We start from the raw sequence: 21569 nt of genomic DNA, 5'->3' as shown, positions 1-21569 counted from the left end.
TAACTTATGTTTCCCATGCCAATAAAGCGCCTTGAATTGAATTGAGTGAGGACGGGAGGGAGGATTTGTGTATGAAAAAGAGCTTCTCCCTACCCTCCAGCTCTGTTTTTTTATAAACATTGAGGCGATGTGGAGGTAGGAGTAGCCTCAGCTGATGACATCATCCATTTAGCTCAAGGGAGCTCAAGTGGATTCTGCAAGAGAGAGGGAGAGTGATAGGGGAAGGATGGGTGGTTACCATGGTGATGGGTCCTTTTAAGCAGCTGCTGATTTGCTCGAGCTCTCTCCCTCTCTTCCCCCTCCCTCCCTCCCTCTCCTCCTCCTCTCTCTCCTCTCCTCTCTCAACCAGCCATTTAGGCGAGAGATTGGTACTCTGCGCGCTAGGCTGTGGACCTTCCTGCTCCAGTCATTCTACTCTGTCTGCCACATGCGGGGATGGGAGACCCTGCCCTCCAAGCACAGAGAGAGGATACTGGCAGGTAAGAGAAGGGAGGACATCTTTATTCTACGGGGCTTTAGCTGTAGTTGGGAGGTGATCTGATCTGTCTCTCACTGCAGAAGACAGCCAGAGCTCTGTTTCTCTAAGCTCAGATGGGATATTACAGATATGTTCAATGTGTTTGATCTTGCTTGGCATGACAATGACCATAGGAAATGGCAAGAGACAGCACAAACAGATCTGGGACCGGGCTACAGTGATGAAGCACAGGCTCTGTCTCTGCATGATTCGAGAGGAAGGAACCAAAGCCCATGAAGCATATGTTACTGCTGCTGCCTCTGGGTAACATCAGACATTAAATGGCTGCTTTCAGCACAGCTGCAGAACAAAACAGAGCACAAACAGACACGACCTGAGGTCCATCTGTTTGGGCGAGGAAGAGGTTCAGTCAGTCACTCACCCCATTTTCAGCCAATTTGTAGCTAGCAACTAGGCTAAAACTGCACCATGTTCTCTTCTGTATTGTAATAAAGGGCTGGGGTGGAGGGTTGAATTTGTGGATTTTACACATAATTATATACATTTGCTGAGAAACAAATAATGCACTGCTTTGTTTTGACTCTATAGCTTTGATCCATTGAAATGCACAGCATGAATTATTTATTGAACTTGGTTTTAAAATTCCACTGACATTCCAAACTGAAATCTCTCCCTGTCACTAACATAGCTCACACGTACGCATGCACATACTCACGACAAGGCACATAGAATGAATATGCATAGTTGCATAAGGTAATGTAGTCACACATACACATCCAACACAGTCACACACACACTCAACTACATTCCGGTGCATCGGTTTGGTCTTTATTTGGAGTATCTCTGGGGAAATGGAAGGATGTGCTGTGAAGTCTTTTCTTGGTCAGAAGTCAGTTGACTGATGTTTCATTGATTTAAATGAAAGCCTCTCCACGTTGTTTCACCTTCTGTATCTCATTTAAATCAAAATCAGGAAGCCTTAGGTGGAATAGCCTCGTTGCAGTATCGTCTCTTCAATGGACATGTCATGGATTTGATATCTCAGGGACATGTTGGTACAATTCACATGGAAAATACCCATCAAATTGAATGCTCCTTGTGTTGAGAATGCAAGACAGAACCAGGTCAATGTGTCTTGAAAGATGTTTGTGGAGACCTGTTTTTTGGATGAGGACTGTGCTTTGAAGGTTTTTGAATGTGATTATAATTTAACCAAATTGTGTTAATTTAATTATGCCTCTCCCATAGCTGCTCTTGATAAAAGAGACAGTAGAAGACTTGGGGGAAAAGCCTGTATTCACCAGCTCACAGGTAATGTATGATAAAAGCTTATTTATTATTTAATTTACTAGCTATTGTTTTATTACTCTCTTGTATTGTTAAAACTTGTGTGACATGTTCCCATCTATAACAGATACACCTATGTAATGATTATGATATGTGGTTATGATGCCTATTTAGTTGCATGCACTGATTATACTTTACTCTGGATGAGAGCATCTAAGTGCTCAATGACTCAAATGTAAATGTAACGGTGTGATTATGATCTAGGATGGTGACTTTTAAAAGCTTGTAATTACTGCACACTGACACAGAAATGTGAATGGTCGAAACACTGGAGTGGGCCTCACGCACACGCACATGCACACGCACACAGACACACACACACTGATTCTGCTGCTGATGACTGTAGTTTCATCCTTGACACAGAAAGCAATTACCTTTCAGCCCCTCAGAGTGATAAACACACAGACCTTGTGCTGTATCAGACTTACGAACAGTAACACAAGGCAGACAGAACCTAGAAAGATGTGATGAGGGTTGCTTTTGTTTTACAAGCCTGGGTGTACAGTACAGCTCAGTCACATGCAGGCATCATCACCAGTATTATTCAATCCTATTGAATTAACATTTGCTTTTGGGAATTTAGAAGATGCTCTTATTGCAATTAACTTACAATTAGTGCATTGATTCAACTAATGTATGTAAACCAACATCATGAAAAACCTTTTTAGCCGCTATCTGCAAAATCAGTGCATCACTTTCTCTCACAGGTTAATTATAGGTAATTACAGGTTAGATCGAACTTGCTTCATCCCAGTCTTTCGTTGTTGAATCAAGTATGTAGGCTACTACTAAATGATGTTGTGTGATCTGATCTTTCCATTCAAACCTCTCCCCTCTCTCTCTCTCTAGCAGCCGAGGGGTGTAAGATGCCCTTGAGTTCCTGCAGCTCCTTGTGAGAGACCTCTTGTCCACAGGACCATTTGGGTCATCAGGAACACAGGGAAAGGAAGTTGCACTGCAGTTACATCATCAGCCATTATGAAGTCAGACGGTCTGGGGACGCCAGGCCTCCCATCCACCGCAGGGAGAGGGACTGGTGCTACCAAGCCTGGAGACACTGGCCCATTCAGGGCAAAGAACGTCAAGACCAAGCAGCCAGGCGACCACCAGAGCACCACGGCTAAAGCCAAGACTACAACCTCCGCATCAGCCAAACCAGTGCTCAACAGTACGGCTGGCCCAGGGGGGGCTAGGAAGGAGGTAGCCACCCCTAACGGACCCAGGGGGTCCCCAACAGGGGGGAAGGGGACTAAGGACCAGGACAGGAGGCCTAACCCAAACCCTGGAGCCAGGCCCAAGACCTCTCCCCCAGGCACCACCTCCACAGCTCAGGCCAGGCCAGGGAAACTGCAGAAGAATACAGCAGGGAAGGGTGACTCTCTTCAGGGGGCAGACAGCAGTACGGCCCACCCAGCCACTACCACCCCCTCCACATCAGGCAGTGCCTCTCCTGACAACAGTTCCGGAAGCCCACGCAACTGCCCCACCATGCCAGGTCTGGTCTAACATCCAACATAATTAACTTGCTCCCCAGTGGGCAAAACTGGTTGAAAATACATTATAATGACTTTGTAATGATTTTCAACTCATTTTGCCAGCTGGGAAACTGAATTTCCCTTGTCTAACATCCAATGTTATTAAGGTGCCTCCCAGTAGGGAAAAAACTGTTGAAAAGACATAATGATGTTGTAATTACATTGTAATGACGTTGTGATAATGACGCTGTAATGACGTCATTCTCAACAGTTTTGACGCTGGGTTAATTCACTCATTGTTATGATGACATTAATTTGATTTTATGGCAGAAAGTTAGTGTCTGAAAAAAATGCTTGATTCAGAAAAGAATGGTAGCAGGTTTTATGAAGAATAAGTAGCAGAGTGATTTACATGAGTTATGCTTTATCCCAGAGGGGCGGCAGGTAGCCTAGTGGTTAGAGCATTGGACTAGTAACCGAAAGGTTGCAAGATCAAATCCCTGAGCTGACAAGGTAAAAATCTGTTGATCTGCCCCTGAACAAGGCAGTCAACCCACTGTTCCTAGGCCGTCATTGAAAATAAGAATTTGTTCTTAACTGACTTGCCTAGTTAAATAAAGGTAAAATAAATAAAATAGGGAGACGGGAGAGAATACATTGAAGTAGAAACGCATTGCAGTAGTGGTGTGTATAAAGATGAATCAGAAAGCACTCCTTTCTTTCATACGTATTAATCAGTTCAATGGTAGCACCACGGAAATGAACATCCATATAGGTAGCACAGCCTGTGTGGCAACAGACACCCAAAAAAGCCTCACACACAGGGGTGTGACCAATTTTTTCTCCACCGCAAGTCTGGTCCTAGCTCCTGCAGTGACGGTGTATGCTAGTTTGTAGACAAATCTAAGTTTATTGGTTGCATACACAGTTACACAGATGTTATATCAGGTGCAGAGAAAGTCAAAATATTTTTTTTTAATCTAGAAAAATCAGAAACAAATCCAAATTACAATCCAAATAACACTATAACAATAATCCCAAAAACTATCTGTGCGTATGTGCATGGGATTAATGTACACAAAGATATACTATGATTGATATGTACAACAATATATATATTAGTGCGCTATGTCAAGTATACAATATATACATACACAGTGGGTCTAAACAGTAGAGAAATGGGAAGCATGGATTGTTCAATGTGTACATGCATGGGACAGCAGCGTAGTGTGTGTGTGTGTGGGTGTACAGTGCCTTGGGAAAGTAATCAGACAACTTGACTTTTTCCATATTCTGTTACGTTACAGGCTTATTTTAATATGTATTAAATAAAACTTTTCCCTCAATCTATACACAATTACCCGTCAATTACAAAGCGAAAACAGATTTTTAAAGATTTTTTTGTAACGTATTAAAAATAAAAAACAGAAATACCTTATTTACATGAATATTCAGACCCTTTGCTATTAGCATCAAAATTGAGCTCAGGTACATCCTGTTTAAATGTACCATCCTTTAGATGGTTCTACAACTTGATTGGAGTCCACCTGTGGTAAATTCAATTGATTGGACATGATTTGGAAAGGCACACACCTGTCTGTATAAGGTCCCACAGTTGACAGTGCATGTCAGAGCAAAAACCAAGCCATGAGGTCGAAGGAATTGTCCGTAGAGCTCCGAGACAGGATTGTGTCAAGGAACAGATCTGGGGAAGGGTACCAAAACATTTCTGCAGCATTGAAGCTCCCCAGGTACACAGAGTCCTCCATCATTCTTTATTGGAAGAAGTTTGGAACCCCCAAGACTCTTCCTAGAGCTAACCACCCGGCCAAACTGAGCAATCGGGGGACAAGGGCCTTGGTCAGGGAGGTGACCAAGAACCCGATGGTCACTCTGAAATACCTCCAGAGTCCCTACATGGAGATGGGACAACTTTCCAGAAGGACAACCATCTCTGCAGCACTCCACCAATCAGGCCTTTATGGTAGAGTGGCCAGATGGGAGCCACTCCTCAGTAAAAGGCACATGACATCCCGCTTGGAGTTTGCCAAAAGGCACCTGAAGACTCTCACACCATGAGAAACCAGATTCTCTGGTCTGATGAAACCAAAATTGATCTCTTTGGCCTGAATGCCAAGTGTCACAATTGGAGGAAACCTGGCACCATCCCTACGATGAAACATGGTGGTGGCAGCATCACCGGACTTGAACCCGTTCTAACATTTCGGGAGAGACCTGAAAATAGCTGTGCAGCGATGCTCCCCATCCAACCTGACAGAGCTTTACAGAATCTGCAGAGTAAAATAGGAGAAACTCCCCAAATACAGGTGTGCCAAGCTTGTAGTGTTATACCCAAGAAGACTTGAGGCTGCAATCGCTTCCAAAGGTGCTTCAACAGTACTGAGTACTGAGTAAAGGGTCAGAATATTTATTTTTAATACATTTGCAAACATTTCTAAAAACACGTTTTTGCTTTGTCATTATGGGGTATTTATTGTGTGTAGATTGATGAGGGAAGAAAACTATTTAACCCATTTTAGAATAAGGCTGTAACGTAACAAAATGTATAAAAACTTTCCGAATGCACTGTATGTGTGCGAAAAGGACTCAAGGTGCAGATCAGAGTACAGGGCCTCAGCCGGTCTGTCCCTCCTTTTCATGCAACAGAGAAAGGGAAAGACTCAGAGTGCCATATTCTCTCCCTCTCTCCCTCTCTCTAACCAGCCCAGTCATCCCATCTATCTACTCCAGCTCTATGTTATTGGCTCTGATTGTGCAATATTTTGGCTTTGGTGTGCAGTACTATTATCAGTTCCTAGCCTCTAGCTCTCACATCCTTGATAGCTCTCCTTATAATGGAATCATCTCTGTACTTTGAGGATTTCATGAATTCAATTAGTATTTCTCCCCTCAAAACTGTCTGTTTATTGTTGCTCTATTTGTCCCCAGTAAGCTATATAAATTCATTCTGACCCTTAATCCCTCATTCTAAGTGAGCAGTTTCCAACAATAAATATCAGTGTTTGGTTAAACACACTATAACGATCCTCTGTGTTTTAGATCTTAAGACAAAAACCCAGGCTAAAGTTCTGACCAAATCTCCACTGACGAAACCCCCCCAGGAAACAGACACCACAAAGACCAACAGGTAAGCAGCACTGCACCCGAAATCAGAACATCCAATTTAGGTAGACCATCCCTGAGAAATGGGAGAAATAACTCTGCTGCCCCCCACTGTTATACAGTGGTAATTGCTAGTCCATGCAGAGATGGGTGAAACGCTACATTGCAGTACTTGTTAATGCCATGGTCTTTTGAGGTTTGTGCGCTTTCATCCCTTAGTGTTATCAGACCCTGTGATTTTGTATCCATTATTGAATGATTGTTGTTATTGTCCTAAATTAAACATATTTTTAAGCAATTCTTTTCCAAGACGGCGTAGCAGTGTAGACGTTTTTGTCCTGTCGTGTCCCGTGTCCCTTGTATATATCTTTTTACATCTTTTTCTTCGCATATCTTTTAAAAATACTTTCTTAAACCTCAACTTCTAAATACTCTCCTGCAACCCGCCTCACCCAATGTGGCGTGGATCTGCTTTTTTCTAAAGTATTTCTATTTACTTCTGATCTGGAATCCATCTACTGAAGATAGCCAGCTAACTGCCTACCAGCTATCAGTTAGCAAACCATTGCTAGCGGTCATCAGCTAACCTTTAGCTCGGAAAGCTCTCGCTAGTTCGAACAACGTGACTAAAACCAGAGCATAACGGACCTATTTCTCTCCATATCCCCGGATTCCTACCGCAAACTCTGAACATTTTCATCTGGATCTTCGCAACTAGCTAACCACAATCCCGGGTGACCACTCCTGGCTAGCGTTTCCATCCCGGAGCAGGCACCGGAGCAGGCACCAATTAGCCTGAAGCTAATTGGCTAGGGCTCCTGTGCTACCACTGAAGCCCACTCCTGGGCTACAAGACCCGGACCCATTTACTGCCGGTACGGAGCACGGAACCCCGCCTATCCTCTACGACTGGAATACCGACATAATCTGCCCGGGGACTCCAACAGGCCCCTCAGGCGTGACGCCCGCTGAAGGCCCATTCTGCTAACCTACTAGGCCTGTTAGCTACCTAGAGCTACCTGGAACCCTACTAATTCCACGACTGGTCTATCGACGTCACCGCACGAAGAGGCAAAAACAGACTTCCCCCCCATCGCGACGTCCCCCAAAGGCTAACTTGCCTGCCCCGGTCTGCTAACTGCTAGCTTATCTTGCAGCTAGCGCAGCTAGGAAGCTAGCACCAGTTAGCAAACACAATTCTACAATTCACAACCTCTCTTTCGCCATCGCTATCCGGCTTGGATTCTCTGTCGACACGACCACGTCTGGTTTGCAGACGTGCCCTCAACCGGTGCCCTCAACCGGCCTCCGTCTGAGCAGACCCCCTCCGTCTGAGCAGACCACCCCCCCGGGCTACTAACTTTAAACGCGTGCTAGCTTAGTGGAGGCCTCACTACTCCATCTACGGCTGCCCCCTGGACACTATGATCACTTGGCTACATAGCTGATGCCTGCTTGACTGTCCATTAATTCACGGTACTCCATTCTGTTTATTTGTGTTTTATCTGTCGGCTCTGTGCCTTAACTCAGGATCTGTGTGTAGTTAATCCGACCCTCTCTGCCCAGTCGTCTCCATTTTTACCTTCTGTTGCTGTGTTAGCTGACTAGCTGCTGTTATTTCACCTGCTGTTTTAGCTAGCTCTCCCAATCATGACCTGCAATCACTTTATGCCTTATTGTATGTCTCTCTCTAATATCAATATGCCTTACATACTGTTGTTCAGGCTAGTTATCATTGTTTTGGTTTGCAATGGACCCCGTAGTTCCACTCTCCGTACCTCTGATACCTCCTTTGTCCCACCCCCCACACATGCGGTGACCTCACCCATTGAGACCAGCATGTCCAGAGATACAACCTCTCTTATCATCACCCAGTGCCTGGGCTTGCCTCCGCTGTACCCGTGCCCCACCATACCCTGGTCTGCACATTATGCCCAGAATCTATTCTACCACGCCCATAAATCTGCTCCTTTTATTCCTTGTCCCCAACGCTCTAGGCGACCAGTTTTGATAGCCTTTAGCCGCACCCTCATTCTACTACTCCTCTGTTCCTCGGGTGATGTGGAGGTAAACCCAGGCCCTGCATGTCCCCTGTCACCCTCATTTGTTGACTTCTGTGATCGAAAAAGCCTTGGCCTCATGCATGTCAACATCAGAAGCCTCCTCCCCAAGTTTGCCTTACTCACCGCTTTAGCACACTCTGCCAACCCTGATGTCCTTGCCGTGTCTGAATCCTGGCTTAGGAAGGCCACCAAAAACTCAGAGATTTCCATACCCAACTATAACACTTTCCGTCAAGATAGAACTGCCAAAGGGGGAGGAGTTGCAATCTACTGCAGAGATAGCCTGCAAAGTTCTGTCATACTTTCCAAGTCTATGCCCAAACAGTTCGAACTTCTAATTTTAAAAATTAATCTCTCCAGAAATAAGTCTCTCACTGTTGCCGCCTGCTACCGACCCCCCTCAGCTCCCAGCTGTGCCCTGGACACCATCTGTGAATTGATCGCTCCCCATCTAGCTTCAGAGTTTGTTCTGTTAGGTGACCTAAACTGGGATATGCTTAACACCCCGGCAGTCCTACAATCTAAGCTAGATGCCCTCAATCTCACACAAATCATCAAGGAACCCACCAGGTACAACCCTAAATCCGTAAACATGGGCACCCTAATAGACATTATCCTGACCAACTCGCCCTCCAAATACACCTCTGCTGTCTTCAATCAAGATCTCAGCGATCACTGCCTCATTGCCTGTATCCGCCACGGGTCCACGGTCAAACGACCACCCCTCATCACTGTCAAACGCTCCCTGAAACACTTCTGCGAGCAGGCCTTTCTAATCGACCTGGCCCGGGTACCCTGGAAGGATATTGACCTCATCCCGTCAGTTGAGGATGCCTGGTCATTCTTTAAAAGTTACTTCCTCACAATATTAGACAAGGATGCTCCGTTCAAAAAATGCAGAACCAAGAACAGATATAGCCCTTGGTTCACTCCAGACCTGACTGCCCTCGACCAGCACAAAAACATCCTGTGGCGAACTGCAATAGCATCGAAGAGCCCCCGTGATATGCAACTGTTCAGGGAAGTCAGGAACCAATACACGCAGTCAGTCAGGAAAGCAAAGGCCAGCTTTTTCAAGCAGAAATTTGCATCCTGTAGCTCTAACTCCAAAAAGTTCTGGGATACTGTAAAGTCCATGGAAAACAAGAGCACCTCCTCCCAGCTGCCCACTGCACTGAGGCTAGATAACACGGTCACCACTGATAAGTCTGTGATAATCGAAAACTTCAACAAACATTTCTCAATGGCTGGCCATGCCTTCCACCTGGCGACTCCAACCTTGGCCAACAGCCCCGCCCCCCCCGCTGCTACTCGCCCAAGCCTCCCCAGCTTCTCCTTTACCCATATCCAGATAGCAGATGTTCTGAAAGAGCTGGAAAACCTGGACCCATACAAATCAGCTGGGCTTGACAATCTGGGCCCCCTATTTCTGAAACTGTCCGCTGCCATTGTCGCACCCCCTATTACCAGCCTGTTCAACCTCTCCTTCGTATCATCTGAGATCCCCAAGGATTGGAAAGCTGCCGCTGTCATCCCCCTCTTCAAAGGGGGAGACACCCTGGACCCAAACTGTTACAGACCTATATCCATCCTGCCCTGCCTAGCTAAGGTCTTCGAAAGCCAAGTCAACAAACAGATCACTGACCATCTCGAATCCCACCGTACCTTCTCCGCTGTGCAATCCGGTTTCCGAGCCGGTCACGGGTGCACCTCAGCCACGCTCAAGGTACTAAACGATATCATAACCGCCATCGATAAAAGACATTACTGTGCAGCCGTCTTCATCGACCTGGCCAAGGCTTTCGACTCTGTCAATCACCATATTCTTATCGGCAGACTCAATAGCCTCGGTTTTTCTAATGACTGCCTTGCCTGGTTCACCAACTACTTTGCAGACAGAGTTCAGTGTGTCAAATCGGAGGGCATGTTGTCCGGTCCTCTGGCAGTCTCTATGGGGGTACCACAGGGTTCAATTCTCGGGCCGACTCTTTTCTCTGTATACATCAATGATGTTGCTCTTGCTGCGGGCGATTCCCTGATCCACCTCTACGCAGACGACACCATTCTGTATACTTCCGGCCCTTCCCTGGACACTGTGCTATCTAACCTCCAAACGAGCTTCAATGCCATACAACACTCCTTCCGTGGCCTCCAACTGCTCTTAAACGCTAGTAAAACCAAATGCATGCTTTTCAACCGTTCGATGCCTGCACCCGCACGCCCGACTAGCATCACCACCCTGGACGGTTCCGACCTAGAATATGTGGACATCTATAAGTACCTAGGTGTCTGGCTAGACTGCAAACTCTCCTTCCAGACTCATATCAAACATCTCCAATCCAAAATCAAATCTAGAGTCGGCTTTCTATTCCGGAACAAAGCCTCCTTCACTCACGCCGCCAAACTTACCCTAGTAAAACTGACTATCCTACCGATCCTCGACTTCGGCGATGTCATCTACAAAATAGCCTCCAATACTCTACTCAGCAAAGTGGATGCAGTTTATCACAGTGCCATCCGTTTTGTTACTAAAGCACCTTATACGACCCACCACTGCGACCTGTATGCCCTAGTCGGCTGGCCCTCGCTACATGTTCGTCGTCAGACCCACTGGCTCCAGGTCATCTACAAGGCTATGCTAGGCAAAGGGCCGCATTATCTCAGTTCACTGGTCACGATGGCTACACCCACCCGTAGCACGCGCTCCAGCAGGTGTATCTCACTGATCATCCCTAAAGCCAAAACCTCATTTGGACGCCTTTCCTTCCAGTTCTCTGCTGCCTGCGACTGGAACAAATTGCAAAAATCTCTGAAGTTGGAGACTTTTATCTCCCTCAACAACTTTAAAAATCCGCTATCCGAGCAGCTAACCGATCGCTGCAGCTGTACATAGTCCATCTGTAAACTACCCACCCAATTTACCTACCTCACCCCCATACTGCTTTTATTTATTTTACTTTTCTGCACTTTTGCACACCAGTATCTCTTCTTGCACATGATCATCTGATGATTTATCACTCCAGTGTTAATCTGCTAAATTGTAATTATTCGATTTATTGCCTACCTCATGCCTTTTGCACACATTGTATATAGATTCTCTTTTTTCTACCATGTTATTGACTTGTCTATTGTTTACTCCATGTGTAACTCTGTGTTGTTGTCTGTTCACACTGCTATGCTTTATCTTGGCCAGGTCGCAGTTGCAAATGAGAACTTGTTCTCAACTAGCCTACCTGGTTAAATAAAGGTGAAATTAAAAAAAATTAAAATGGCTTTCATTTTGTGAGTGTCAGGATTCATTTTCTGTTCTCCGGTGCTGTTCTTTTGATTTGATGTTTTTTTCATCTCCCTGATCAGCCCTACCAATAAGCCCAGCACCAGAGAGGCCAATAAAGCCAAGCTCCCCACTACAGGAAGAACAACAACTGTAGGAACAGGAGCCAGAGCAGACACAAAGGGGATGAGCACACCAACAGGCTCAGCTGAGAACCATGGTGAGAGGCAGAACCGTGTGTGTGCAGGTGCGTGTGTGTGGACATGTGTGTTTCTTCCAATACAAATCCTAACATCTCACTATGGGCCAAAGTATTGAAATATGTTTCTCCTCTCATGCAGTCTCTAGATCTGGGTCATCCCTGAGTGCCAGAAAGCCTGCGTCTCCCAGGAAAGAGGAGGATAAGGATGGCTCCAAAGTCTCAGCAGACAAAGCAGCCAGGAAGACCACAAAAACCACCCCAGCTACCGCAGCCACGGCCAAATCTACTTCTAAACCAGTCAAAGCCATCTCCAGCTCCTCTCCTTCCAAACAGCCTCCACTAGCAACGGCCAAACCTGGACCAAAGCAGAATGCTACCTCTGAATATCCTACAGAGAAAGACTCACCCAAGTCAGCGGGGCCAGTTAAAAACGTATCCTCTGTCGTTTCATCCAAAAAGCCTGCAGCTAAAGAGAAAGAGGGATCTAATGGTAAAACCTCTGCAGAGACCCAGCAGGCTAATGACACTGGTTCTGGAGCAGAGAGGGTCTCCTCACATTCAGATCCCAGAGAGGCCTCAGAGCCAGTAGCAACATCCACAGAGCAGAGTCCAGCTCATAACATCCCACTACCACCAGGCCCCCAGGGCCACAGTGGAGGAGGGGACTCCCTCTCCTTACCCCTGAACGCCAGCCCTACGCTAAGTCCTCAGAAGTCTGCCAAACAACCAGGTAAACCTAACTGCACAAGAGGAGTCAGGGCTCCGTCCAGTCAGCCACCAGCAATCAACCACATATTTAATGGGAATGACCTCGTAAATGGAGAGCCTGCTAAGCACACAGAGGGGACACACACATGTAAACACACTCCTGGCTCAGCCACAGACCTTCCGCTGGACACCCCAACCCCAGGCAGCCCTCTGGAGGACTCGTGGAGCAGCCTGCACCACCAGGTCAGCCCCGAGTCAGAATCCGGCAGTGCCACCACCTCATCAGACGACATCAAGCCTCGCTCTGAGGACTACGACGCCGGGGGCTCCCAGGACGATGTGGATGACTGCTGTTCCAACGACCGCGGCGAATCCAAGGGGGGCGGCACCATGCGTTGCCATGACTTCCTGGGACGCAGTAGTAGTGACACGAGTACGCCTGAGGAGCTGAAGATGCTGGATGGTGGGCTGCGGGTCGAGGTGAGGCTGAAGGGGTGCGAGGTAGAGACCACCAGCGAGGAGGAAGGGGTGAAGCAACGGCCGCGCTCCTGGCTGAGTAGGGACAGAGACGAGGTCCCTGTTGAGGAGGAGGTGCAGGCCAATATTACGGTGAAGCAGGTCCCCGACAGCCAGCTCTTCTCCTCTGAAGAGTCCGAGGAGTCTGAGGAAGAGAATGAGAGGTCAGAGGTGGAGGTTCTTCCTGTTCACCAGGCCCCTCTGCCTCCTGCCGACCCCTCTTCTCAGTTCCAGGGCATTGTGAACATGGCCTTCGAGGATGGAGGTGACCCTGGTCAAGACAACAAACAGCAGCAGCAACTGGACTACCAATCAGCCTCTAACTTCCGCCGCTCTGTTCTGATCTCTGTTGACGAGTGTGAGGAGCTGGGATCAGAGGAGTGCGGGGTGCAGACTCCGCCCCAGCAACAGCCTGATGACCCCCTCATGCCCTGCGACGTCTTCGGGAGCGACCCTTCTCCGGCCCCTCAGTCAGTCCCCAACTTTGTCTCTCACTCTGGGGGGCACCTGGCATCGGACTTTCCCAAAAGCACACCTCAGCAGCAGCAGGAACAAGGCAAAGAGCACGAGTCCAAAAACAACAAACCCAACAAACCCATTGTTTTCCTCACTGAGATCCAGGATCCTCTGGTAGATGACCATAACCCCACCAAAGTGGAGGAAGTAGAGCCCAGCCCTGGTTGCCCTTCTCTGGACCATGACCCCACTGTCCTGCCTCCCCAGGAGCGAGAGAGACCCTGCCACCTAGACCTTCGGCCTGCTGAACAGTACAGCAATGGAGGATCACCACGCAAGAACCCCTCAACCAAGCCTAGCCAAGCATCTGTACCTGTGCATGTAGACAACAAGAGATCAGACTTACATACATACTTAAATGACCCTCAGCAGAAAGGGGGCTCTCCTGTACATGCAGCTATCCCACAATCCCCAGCAGGTAATGTATAATGATCTACATCTAGGAACCCACTTAATTTAAACACTGTAGGCAAACCCCTCACCAATTCTCCCTCCCCACCCAGCCAAACTCCATTAGTCAAGGCATAGATAGTTAATTAGTTCTCCCTTTGTATCTTGCAATCTCCTCTGTCTGATATAACATGATGCTCAGACTATTCATTTGCATTATGACACGTACACTTATCCCCTTCCTCTCAAAATGAATATAATACAGATTACTTAACTAGTTCAAATTCAAATTGGTTAAGGGGGTCGTTTTTTGATATGCCCATATGCTGTAGCCGAAAGCTTGTTATAAATACACAAAACATCTGTGTACCAGTCCCTTGATTTTAATTGGTAACACCAATATCCGTTTAAAAAATGGAGATTGGTCAATCAAGAAACGTGCAGAAATAGCTTAGCTATAATCCTCTTATAACAACTCAACTACCTTTTTTCAGAGGCATTCTGACCTTGACTACTTAGATTACTTATGGAGAAAAAAAAAAGCAATGTTGATTTCAATGAGAACTGATTCTAAAATATTAAGTGTGAGTCCTAAATGGCACCCTATTCCCTTTTATAAGGCACTACTTTTGACCACGGCCAATCGGGTCAAAAGTAGTGCACTGTAAGGAATAGGGTTCCATTTGGAATGCAAACTTAGTGTAAAGTAGTGTGTCATGTGTTGGTTAGAAACCCCCTGCCTTCTGACAAGGTGTGGCGGACTGATGTAGGCCTAGTTGTATGAATGCACTTTGATGTACATAAAAATGCAAATATTCAATGATTTTTCATTGTTTCTTTTAGTGAATGCAACAAAATCCAACACGAAATCCAACAGCTCCTGGCCATTTTTAAGCCACAGCTGATGATATTATTTATTAGATTGATGTTTCCATAATTTGTATTTCATGCAGAAGATATGAGAAAGATATGATTTTTTAAAATCAAATGACACAATAATATGCAAAGTGGCCAGTTGATTTGGAGGGTAAATCCACAAATACTAAGCTGTCATTACGACCAGATTGCTTTTGAGAAAGATGTCAATCTTTGTTTTACTTACCTACAGGGACTCTTGCCTACCCAGGATCGGCTTGTTTTTGTTATTTATTGTCAGACCCTTCTAACCTGTATCTTCTCATCAGTCTGCTTATCTATAAAGACTGCATGATAGTAGTACATGCCATTTGTTGTGTATTTTTATTTATTCCACCCAATATGTTTGTTTTTACTTCATTATTTTTTTACCTTGTTTTGGTTTGGTTCAATAGACACCTGGTAGTTTTCTGTGTGTGGTGTGTCTAGAACAATCTTTATATTCCATGTCTCTCTTTTTTCACTCATGTGATACAGCAAAGCTATTACTTAGTTAGGGGTCATGTCTGAAATGGCACCCTATTCCTCATATAGTGCACTATACAGGGGATATGGTGGCATTTGGGATGCATCCTAGTTAGGGTCTATCCCAGTGCAAAACATGTCAATCTTGTTTTTGCTGTCAACAGCAATAAGTGGTCAATTGTATTATCCATTGCCAGCATGGATCTGTTATTTACAGTGATATGGAAGCAGTGTTAATAACAAAGAAACTGTACATAAAACCAGATGGGAAATGTTAGATTAACCTATGTACTTCCCTTTGTGCTGCAAAGTAAATCATTTCTGCCTGAATTTAGGTTTTTGTGACAGTATTATAATCATATCTGTACAATACAATAGTTATATTCATTAGTTAAAGATACCTGCACGGTTTTATTTCCTCAAACATATCACTGGTGCCTGAGCAAACTGAGTTATGCAGAGTTAACTAACCAGCGCTGGCAATGCAATGGAATGAATGGCTTCCTGTGTTTTTTACTGCTGGATAAAAGAGACACATCCAGACAACTACATCCCTCTGTGCTTGACCTTTAAGGCAGCTGTCCATCCTATCTGTCACCCACAGTCCAGGTCAGTGACTACTCATGACTTATGCATATGATAGAATTCTACATTATATCAACAATTTCATATTGTAATCCATTGGTCTGTAACTATGTACCAACAATGGTGAAATGAGGGCCTCCCGCCTCTCTCCTAGTGGAATAGAGGACAGGTTTTTGACTCATATTCCATTAATAATCAAATGACAGGATAAGAGGACACAGTTGCATTAAGGGTGAAAATGTAGTAATCTAAATGTTGGGATAATAACGGAAAGAAGTGACCTGCAGGATACCTTTGTAATGACTATGGACTTATGGAAAGATGAATCGTTATGTCATTGTCAACTGTTTTTAGGGGACATTGAAGGACAATGAGACAGACTGGATCAAACAACAACCCCAACCTGTACACATGACTTGACGCCCTTCCAAAGCCCTCTCTACCAACTACGAACTGAACGTGAGACAAGCTTTTGAGCACCTCAGCTCCTCTGACAACAGGAGCAGGAGGAGCACAGTGGGGCAGGAGGAGGAGAACGACAAAGACGAAGATTACAATGAAGAGAGTGGTAAGTTTGCGGAGCATGCTGAAGAAACTCCTCTCGGACCAGGAGTCCAGTCTTGGCGTCATAAACCCAGTCCCTGAGGACCTAAACCTAGCCCAGTATCTCATCAAGTAGACCCTGTCCGTCTCCCGGGACTGCCTGGACACCCAGCAAACCTTCCTGCTCCACTAGAAGGAGACATTTAAACGCTGGGCAGAGCTCATATCACCCCTGGAGGACTCCACAACCAGCATCACTGTGACCAGCTTCTCGTCCGAGGATGCTGCCTCTCCGCAGGTGTAGTGGACCATTGTGGAGCTAGAAACGTATCACTGACAAAGCCTATACAGAATTAAGGACTTAATGAATCATCTTGGAGTTAGAAACACATCACTTGATTGACAGTGTCTCGTTAGTCCTTAAACCTATGTTAACTTCTTTCTAGATTAATCAACCTTCTATCTGGATTCATTAACTAAACAACACTTCTTCTGAGACAGACACTACAACAGTACTATCTATCAGCAGGACCTGTTACACTTTCTCTCTGGACTTCTGCAACATGTCTTCAGTTTACTGACATCTACAGTACCACAATTATTCTGTCTTTTAAAAAAAAAAAATTTTTATTTTATTTTATCAATTATTCTGTCTTGATGTTTGAGTCATCCTCTATTTATTGGTTGACTGTCTCATGCTTTTTATGCTGCTTTTTATGAGTTTTTTTCGGGCTCTCAAACTGAGCTTGTTTGTTTGCATTCAGTCCCCTTCACAGTGCTTGACTTGGACTGAAATAGGTTCCAGTACTAATTTTGGGTGCCGGTACTGTTTATTTTTAGGTAAAGGAGCTCCACAATACCTTTCGATAAGAGGAACAGGAGCTCAAGCCGTAGAACATTTTAGGTGCCAGAACTCAGCTCCAGTGAGCACCTGCCCAGTCAAGCACTGCCACTTCATCATCTTCAGTTATATCCTTAATACTTAATGGACTGAGAGTTTAAACACAAATAAGCTGTTGTGCATGCGGATATTTGTGTATGTTTAACTGTTTACTTGGTGTTTGCAACCTTTTAGAAAGAAGAAAATAAAAATAAAATGTCTTTCTCATGGTTCTCTACTCATGATGATGGTTAAACAGTGGAGTTTCACAGAAACTAGAGAACATGTTGGTATGTTGGCTTTATATTCATTGTGTATATGAAAATTAAAATGTTTGGTTCTAAATACAATGGTTTAATATTTTGGGGGGTTTGGTGATAGTGAATACAATAGTAGATAATTTTTTTTAAATAAACAGAATTTGTGAAATGATATAGATTTTTATTGTACATGTCAGGTTAAAATGAGGGATACACTTGGGCGTTTGTTGCTGTACGTGAAATGACCTAAATGGCGTCACCTTTTAAGGGTCTCGTGACGTCATTGCTCACACCTCCTTCGCGTGCCACCTTGATCTCGTTAGATTCCATTCAACTCAGCACCGCTCATTCGGGCAAACAGACTTGTTTTGTTATCCAACTTCGCACCCTATCTTATTTTGGGTGAATACAGTTAGCTACATACCATCACCTATAATGACTACCAACGGTAATGACAGGACAACTCAATGGAAAACAACAATTATAGTCAGCACATCACTTCAGGTAACACCACAAATGGCTAGCCAAAGAAGTTGCTAGCGAGCTAGCTTGGGCAGAAATTGACACTTTCTGTTGTATAATTGAGTTCTTCCCGATATTGATATGAAGTCACAATATTGACAATTTGATTATGAGGAACTTATTAGATTTCATCAAGAAATTAACGTTACCCATCTAAAACAATACCATACTAAAACACACAGAATCATGACACATCCAGGATGCTTCTTGCACAGCACCATCGGATCCGATTCTCAGACGCTGTCAAGTCGGGATCCATTGTTTTCCCGCAGTCAGGTAATCATCAATTTGACATTACGTTATTTGATTCACGCTTCAAAGGTACAGTATGTATGCCTATACTAGAGATCCGCAGTTGGTTTCTTTAGGCTATCACATTGCTGATGCCAAGAAGACCATGTCACATTGCCATCTACCACTTGTTGTAAGGGGGTTCCCGCCATACACACTGTCCCCTGGGCCTGTCATGACATCAGATACCTTTCAGCTAATGTGGTCGTAACTTCAAAAACTGCAGGATTTTGCTCCAATTAAAAGGCTGCAGAAGACTTCTGTAGGGTATTACCTAGATATTTTGTGATAGCCCATTGACTCCCTCAGAATCTAGCAAATAAAGCACATAAGCCCAAGGCCAGTCTGCAAAACCAAAGTTGTGTTATAAATTTATGTATATGTGGGTTGTCCAGGTATTGCATTCCTCATAATAAACCCACAAGAACTACCAGAGAACCTTGAGGAAGCAGGACTGTTTGACAAGATCAAGAAGTTTGTGACGGTTCACCGCAATAGTTTCCTTCTCCTGCAAGCCCCTTTTTATGGGAAGAAGGAACTGAACATCATGTCAGTGATACAGCACAGGTATAGTTCTTTTATTATACTTTATAGCAGACCATTTTATTCCTGTCTGGAACAATTCTAACATGTGCAAATGTTATACATTATAGGCCAATGTGGACTAGTGTAGTTTCACAGTAATGATCACTCCTCTAAACGATTATCCTACTGTACTGACCCAAATACATTCAAATGACCAGTAGTTTTGAATGATGCAACAATATTTCCGGTCACATGGATATGTTAGTGCTGTGCTTTCATTGTAACTGAGGGATCCTGTGGTCTATTGCAGATTCCTTGGCAGCAATCTCAGAGTTCTACCTGTACGTAACAACACAGAGATAGTCAAGGGGATGCTGACTATAGCCAAAGTAAGGATGAAAGAAGACAGACATCCCTAAGTCCTCACACATTATATTGACATGGATATTAAGTAATAATAATACTGAAAAACAAAAATTAAGATACTTGGCATTAGTTGATAAAAAATCAAATCAAAATCAAATGTTATTTTGTAACATGCGCCGAATACAACAGGTGTACCTTACCGTGAAATGCTTACTTACAGGCCCTTAACCAACAATGCAGTTCAAGAAATTAAAAATATTTACTAAATAAAATAAAGTAAAAAATAAAATAAAAAGTAACACAATAAAATAACAATACCAAGGCTATATACAGGGGAAACTGGTACCAAGTCAATGTGCGGGGGTAAAGGTCAGTCAAGGTCATTTGTACATGTAGGTAGGGGTAAAGTGACTATGCATAGATAAGATAGTCAATACAAATATTGTTTAAAACGATAAAGTTGATACAAAGTTAGGCTACTTTACTTTGCTAGGTTCATCAGGGACAATGCACATTAATAAACATTTCTGTCAATGTGCCAGGTTTTTGCCAGCCGGCTAAAGTTGAGAGTTCATCAAGTTTTCCCCCTGTGATAATGAAAGTGATCTCATCTTCCAGGCCACCAGTAAGCCCCATGTTGACAGCGTGCGGGATCGGATGTCTCTGGCCAGGGCCCACATTATAGAGAGCAGCTCTGTCTGGGAGATGCTCAGGGACATTAAGCTGGGGTGAGCAGCTGGTGCAGAGTGGGGATGCCAGGTCCCCTCAAACCTACCTGTTCATGATAGGTTAGTGACTCTAATGATTGATTTATGCTAGGTCTGGCATCCGCTTTGTTTACGGTCACAAGCACAGAATGGCTTTAACCCAACTGGCATGTGTTTAGTGTGCTTGATATACTGAATGCATCCAATCCTGTATCCAGCAGAATACTATTACTCTATAGATTCAGTAGAAAGTCAATAGAAAATCCAGCATTGCAAATAAGTGAAATGAGGCTTAAAGAAAGAAAAAGAAAAATGTAGATTGTGTATTTATTATTTATTATTAGCCTGAAACAATCATTTTTAAAAGCATAAGACTGAGCCATCTCTGTTGTTAGACAGCAGTCCCAGTTCTCACTTTCTCCTCTGATATCTCCTCAATATGGATCACTAGACTCTCCATCAGGTCAAAGGTCACCAGAGCACACTGCAGTACCTGTGAAGTCCAAATAACTCAGTGCCAATTCAAATTATTAAATTCAATGTGACAAGCAAGCAAAAACAGCAGGGGTAACGTGGCTGTAGTTACCTGATACTGCATCTCTGGGGTCATATCTGATACCATCTTGTTCTTCACAGTCATAGTCTGAACTAATGCACCTCTAGCCTCTCTGGCTTCTGTTAGTGGATGAGAGTCACAATAATACATTGATTTGTGTACACAGTATATCACATGTTGTACATTGTTCCCAGAATAATACACAGTATTTACATATAATACATTTTAATAGATGGAGTACTGTAGTGTAGAGAGATCTGCTTTCTTACCCTGTGCTTGAATCTTCTTGTCCTCTCTCATGTTCTTAACCTGCCCTGTGTAGTAGGCTCTAGAGAGGGCCAGACACACCCTCAGCATCTTCAGGTAGTCCTCTTTGATCTTGAACAGCTCCGGCCATATACTTGACTGAAAACATCAGCGTTAGACCATCACCATGCTGTCTTGTCTTAACCACGTCAACTGACTAGTAGCGAGGTTTAATCTTCTGAGTTATATGAATGTGTCAAAAACACTCACTGTCTGCTGCCAGTCCATGTCCCGCATATGCAGGTATCGTAACAGATTGAGAGACTCCATTACTCTAAGGTAGAGATGGACAAAGAATACTATATTGAACAAAAATATAAACGCAACATACAACAATTTCAAAGATTTTACTGCATTACAGTTCATATAAGGAAATCAGTGAATTTAAATAAATTCATTAGGCTCTAATATATGGATTTCACATGACTGGGAAAACAGAAATGCATCTGTTGGTCACAGATACCTTCTCGTCACAGATCTCGTCACGGTATCTCTGTGTATTCAAATTACCATCGATAACATGCAGTTGTGTTCGTTGTCCTTAGTTTATGCCTGC

General features: G+C 44.4%; 2 protein-coding genes and 1 pseudogene across 4 annotated transcripts; 2 read left to right on the top strand and 1 right to left on the bottom strand.

The window, feature by feature from the left end:
• Window positions 1-300: 300 nt before the first annotated feature.
• LOC129869585 (BTB/POZ domain-containing protein 8-like) lies at window positions 301-17912 on the top strand. Of its 3 annotated transcripts, none has more exons than XM_055944105.1 (6): window positions 301-479; window positions 1727-1789; window positions 2678-3320; window positions 6361-6448; window positions 11844-12007; window positions 12102-17912. In XM_055944105.1, exons 3-6 carry the CDS (start codon window positions 2804-2806, stop codon window positions 14129-14131), a joined length of 2799 nt encoding a protein of 932 aa, XP_055800080.1. In that variant the 5' UTR covers window positions 301-479; window positions 1727-1789; window positions 2678-2803; the 3' UTR covers window positions 14132-17912. The 3 variants fall into 3 exon arrangements, with proteins under 3 accessions (XP_055800080.1, XP_055800081.1, XP_055800082.1); XM_055944106.1 differs by having other exon boundaries at window positions 2675-3320; XM_055944107.1 differs by having other exon boundaries at window positions 302-479; window positions 11844-11980.
• Window positions 17913-18001: 89 nt separating this feature from the next.
• On the top strand, window positions 18002-20895 carry LOC129869584 (protein SPO16 homolog). Its single transcript, XM_055944104.1, has 5 exons — window positions 18002-18244; window positions 18445-18538; window positions 18949-19120; window positions 19389-19467; window positions 20063-20895. The coding sequence occupies exons 1-5, from the start codon at window positions 18176-18178 to the stop codon at window positions 20174-20176; spliced, it is 528 nt and encodes a 175-aa protein (XP_055800079.1). The 5' UTR covers window positions 18002-18175; the 3' UTR covers window positions 20177-20895.
• Window positions 20543-21569, bottom strand: part of LOC129811147 (glomulin-like) — a 27058-nt pseudogene continuing 26031 nt past the window's right edge.

The sequence above is a fragment of the Salvelinus fontinalis genome, chromosome 14 (assembly GCF_029448725.1).
Source record: "Salvelinus fontinalis isolate EN_2023a chromosome 14, ASM2944872v1, whole genome shotgun sequence".
NCBI classification, from domain to species: Eukaryota; Metazoa; Chordata; class Actinopteri; order Salmoniformes; family Salmonidae; genus Salvelinus; species Salvelinus fontinalis.
Note: the sequence above shows the minus strand (reverse complement) of the source record. Positions and strands in the feature narration are given on the sequence as shown.

Excerpts from the sequence above, each read along its gene's own strand:
- LOC129869585 (XM_055944105.1), top strand. The coding sequence starts at position 2,804 with ATGAAGTCAGACGGTCTGGGGACGCCAGGCCTCCCATCCACCGCAGGG. Across the intron at positions 6,449-11,843 it reads GACACCACAAAGACCAACAG|CCCTACCAATAAGCCCAGCA; the intron begins GTAAGCAGCACT and ends CTCCCTGATCAG. Across the intron at positions 12,008-12,101 it reads GCAGAACCGTGTGTGTGCAG|TCTCTAGATCTGGGTCATCC; the intron begins GTGCGTGTGTGT and ends CCTCTCATGCAG.
- LOC129869584 (XM_055944104.1), top strand. The coding sequence starts at position 18,176 with ATGACTACCAACGGTAATGACAGGACAACTCAATGGAAAACAACAATT. Across the intron at positions 18,539-18,948 it reads CATTGTTTTCCCGCAGTCAG|GTATTGCATTCCTCATAATA; the intron begins GTAATCATCAAT and ends TGGGTTGTCCAG. Across the intron at positions 19,468-20,062 it reads GGATGCTGACTATAGCCAAA|GCCACCAGTAAGCCCCATGT; the intron begins GTAAGGATGAAA and ends CTCATCTTCCAG.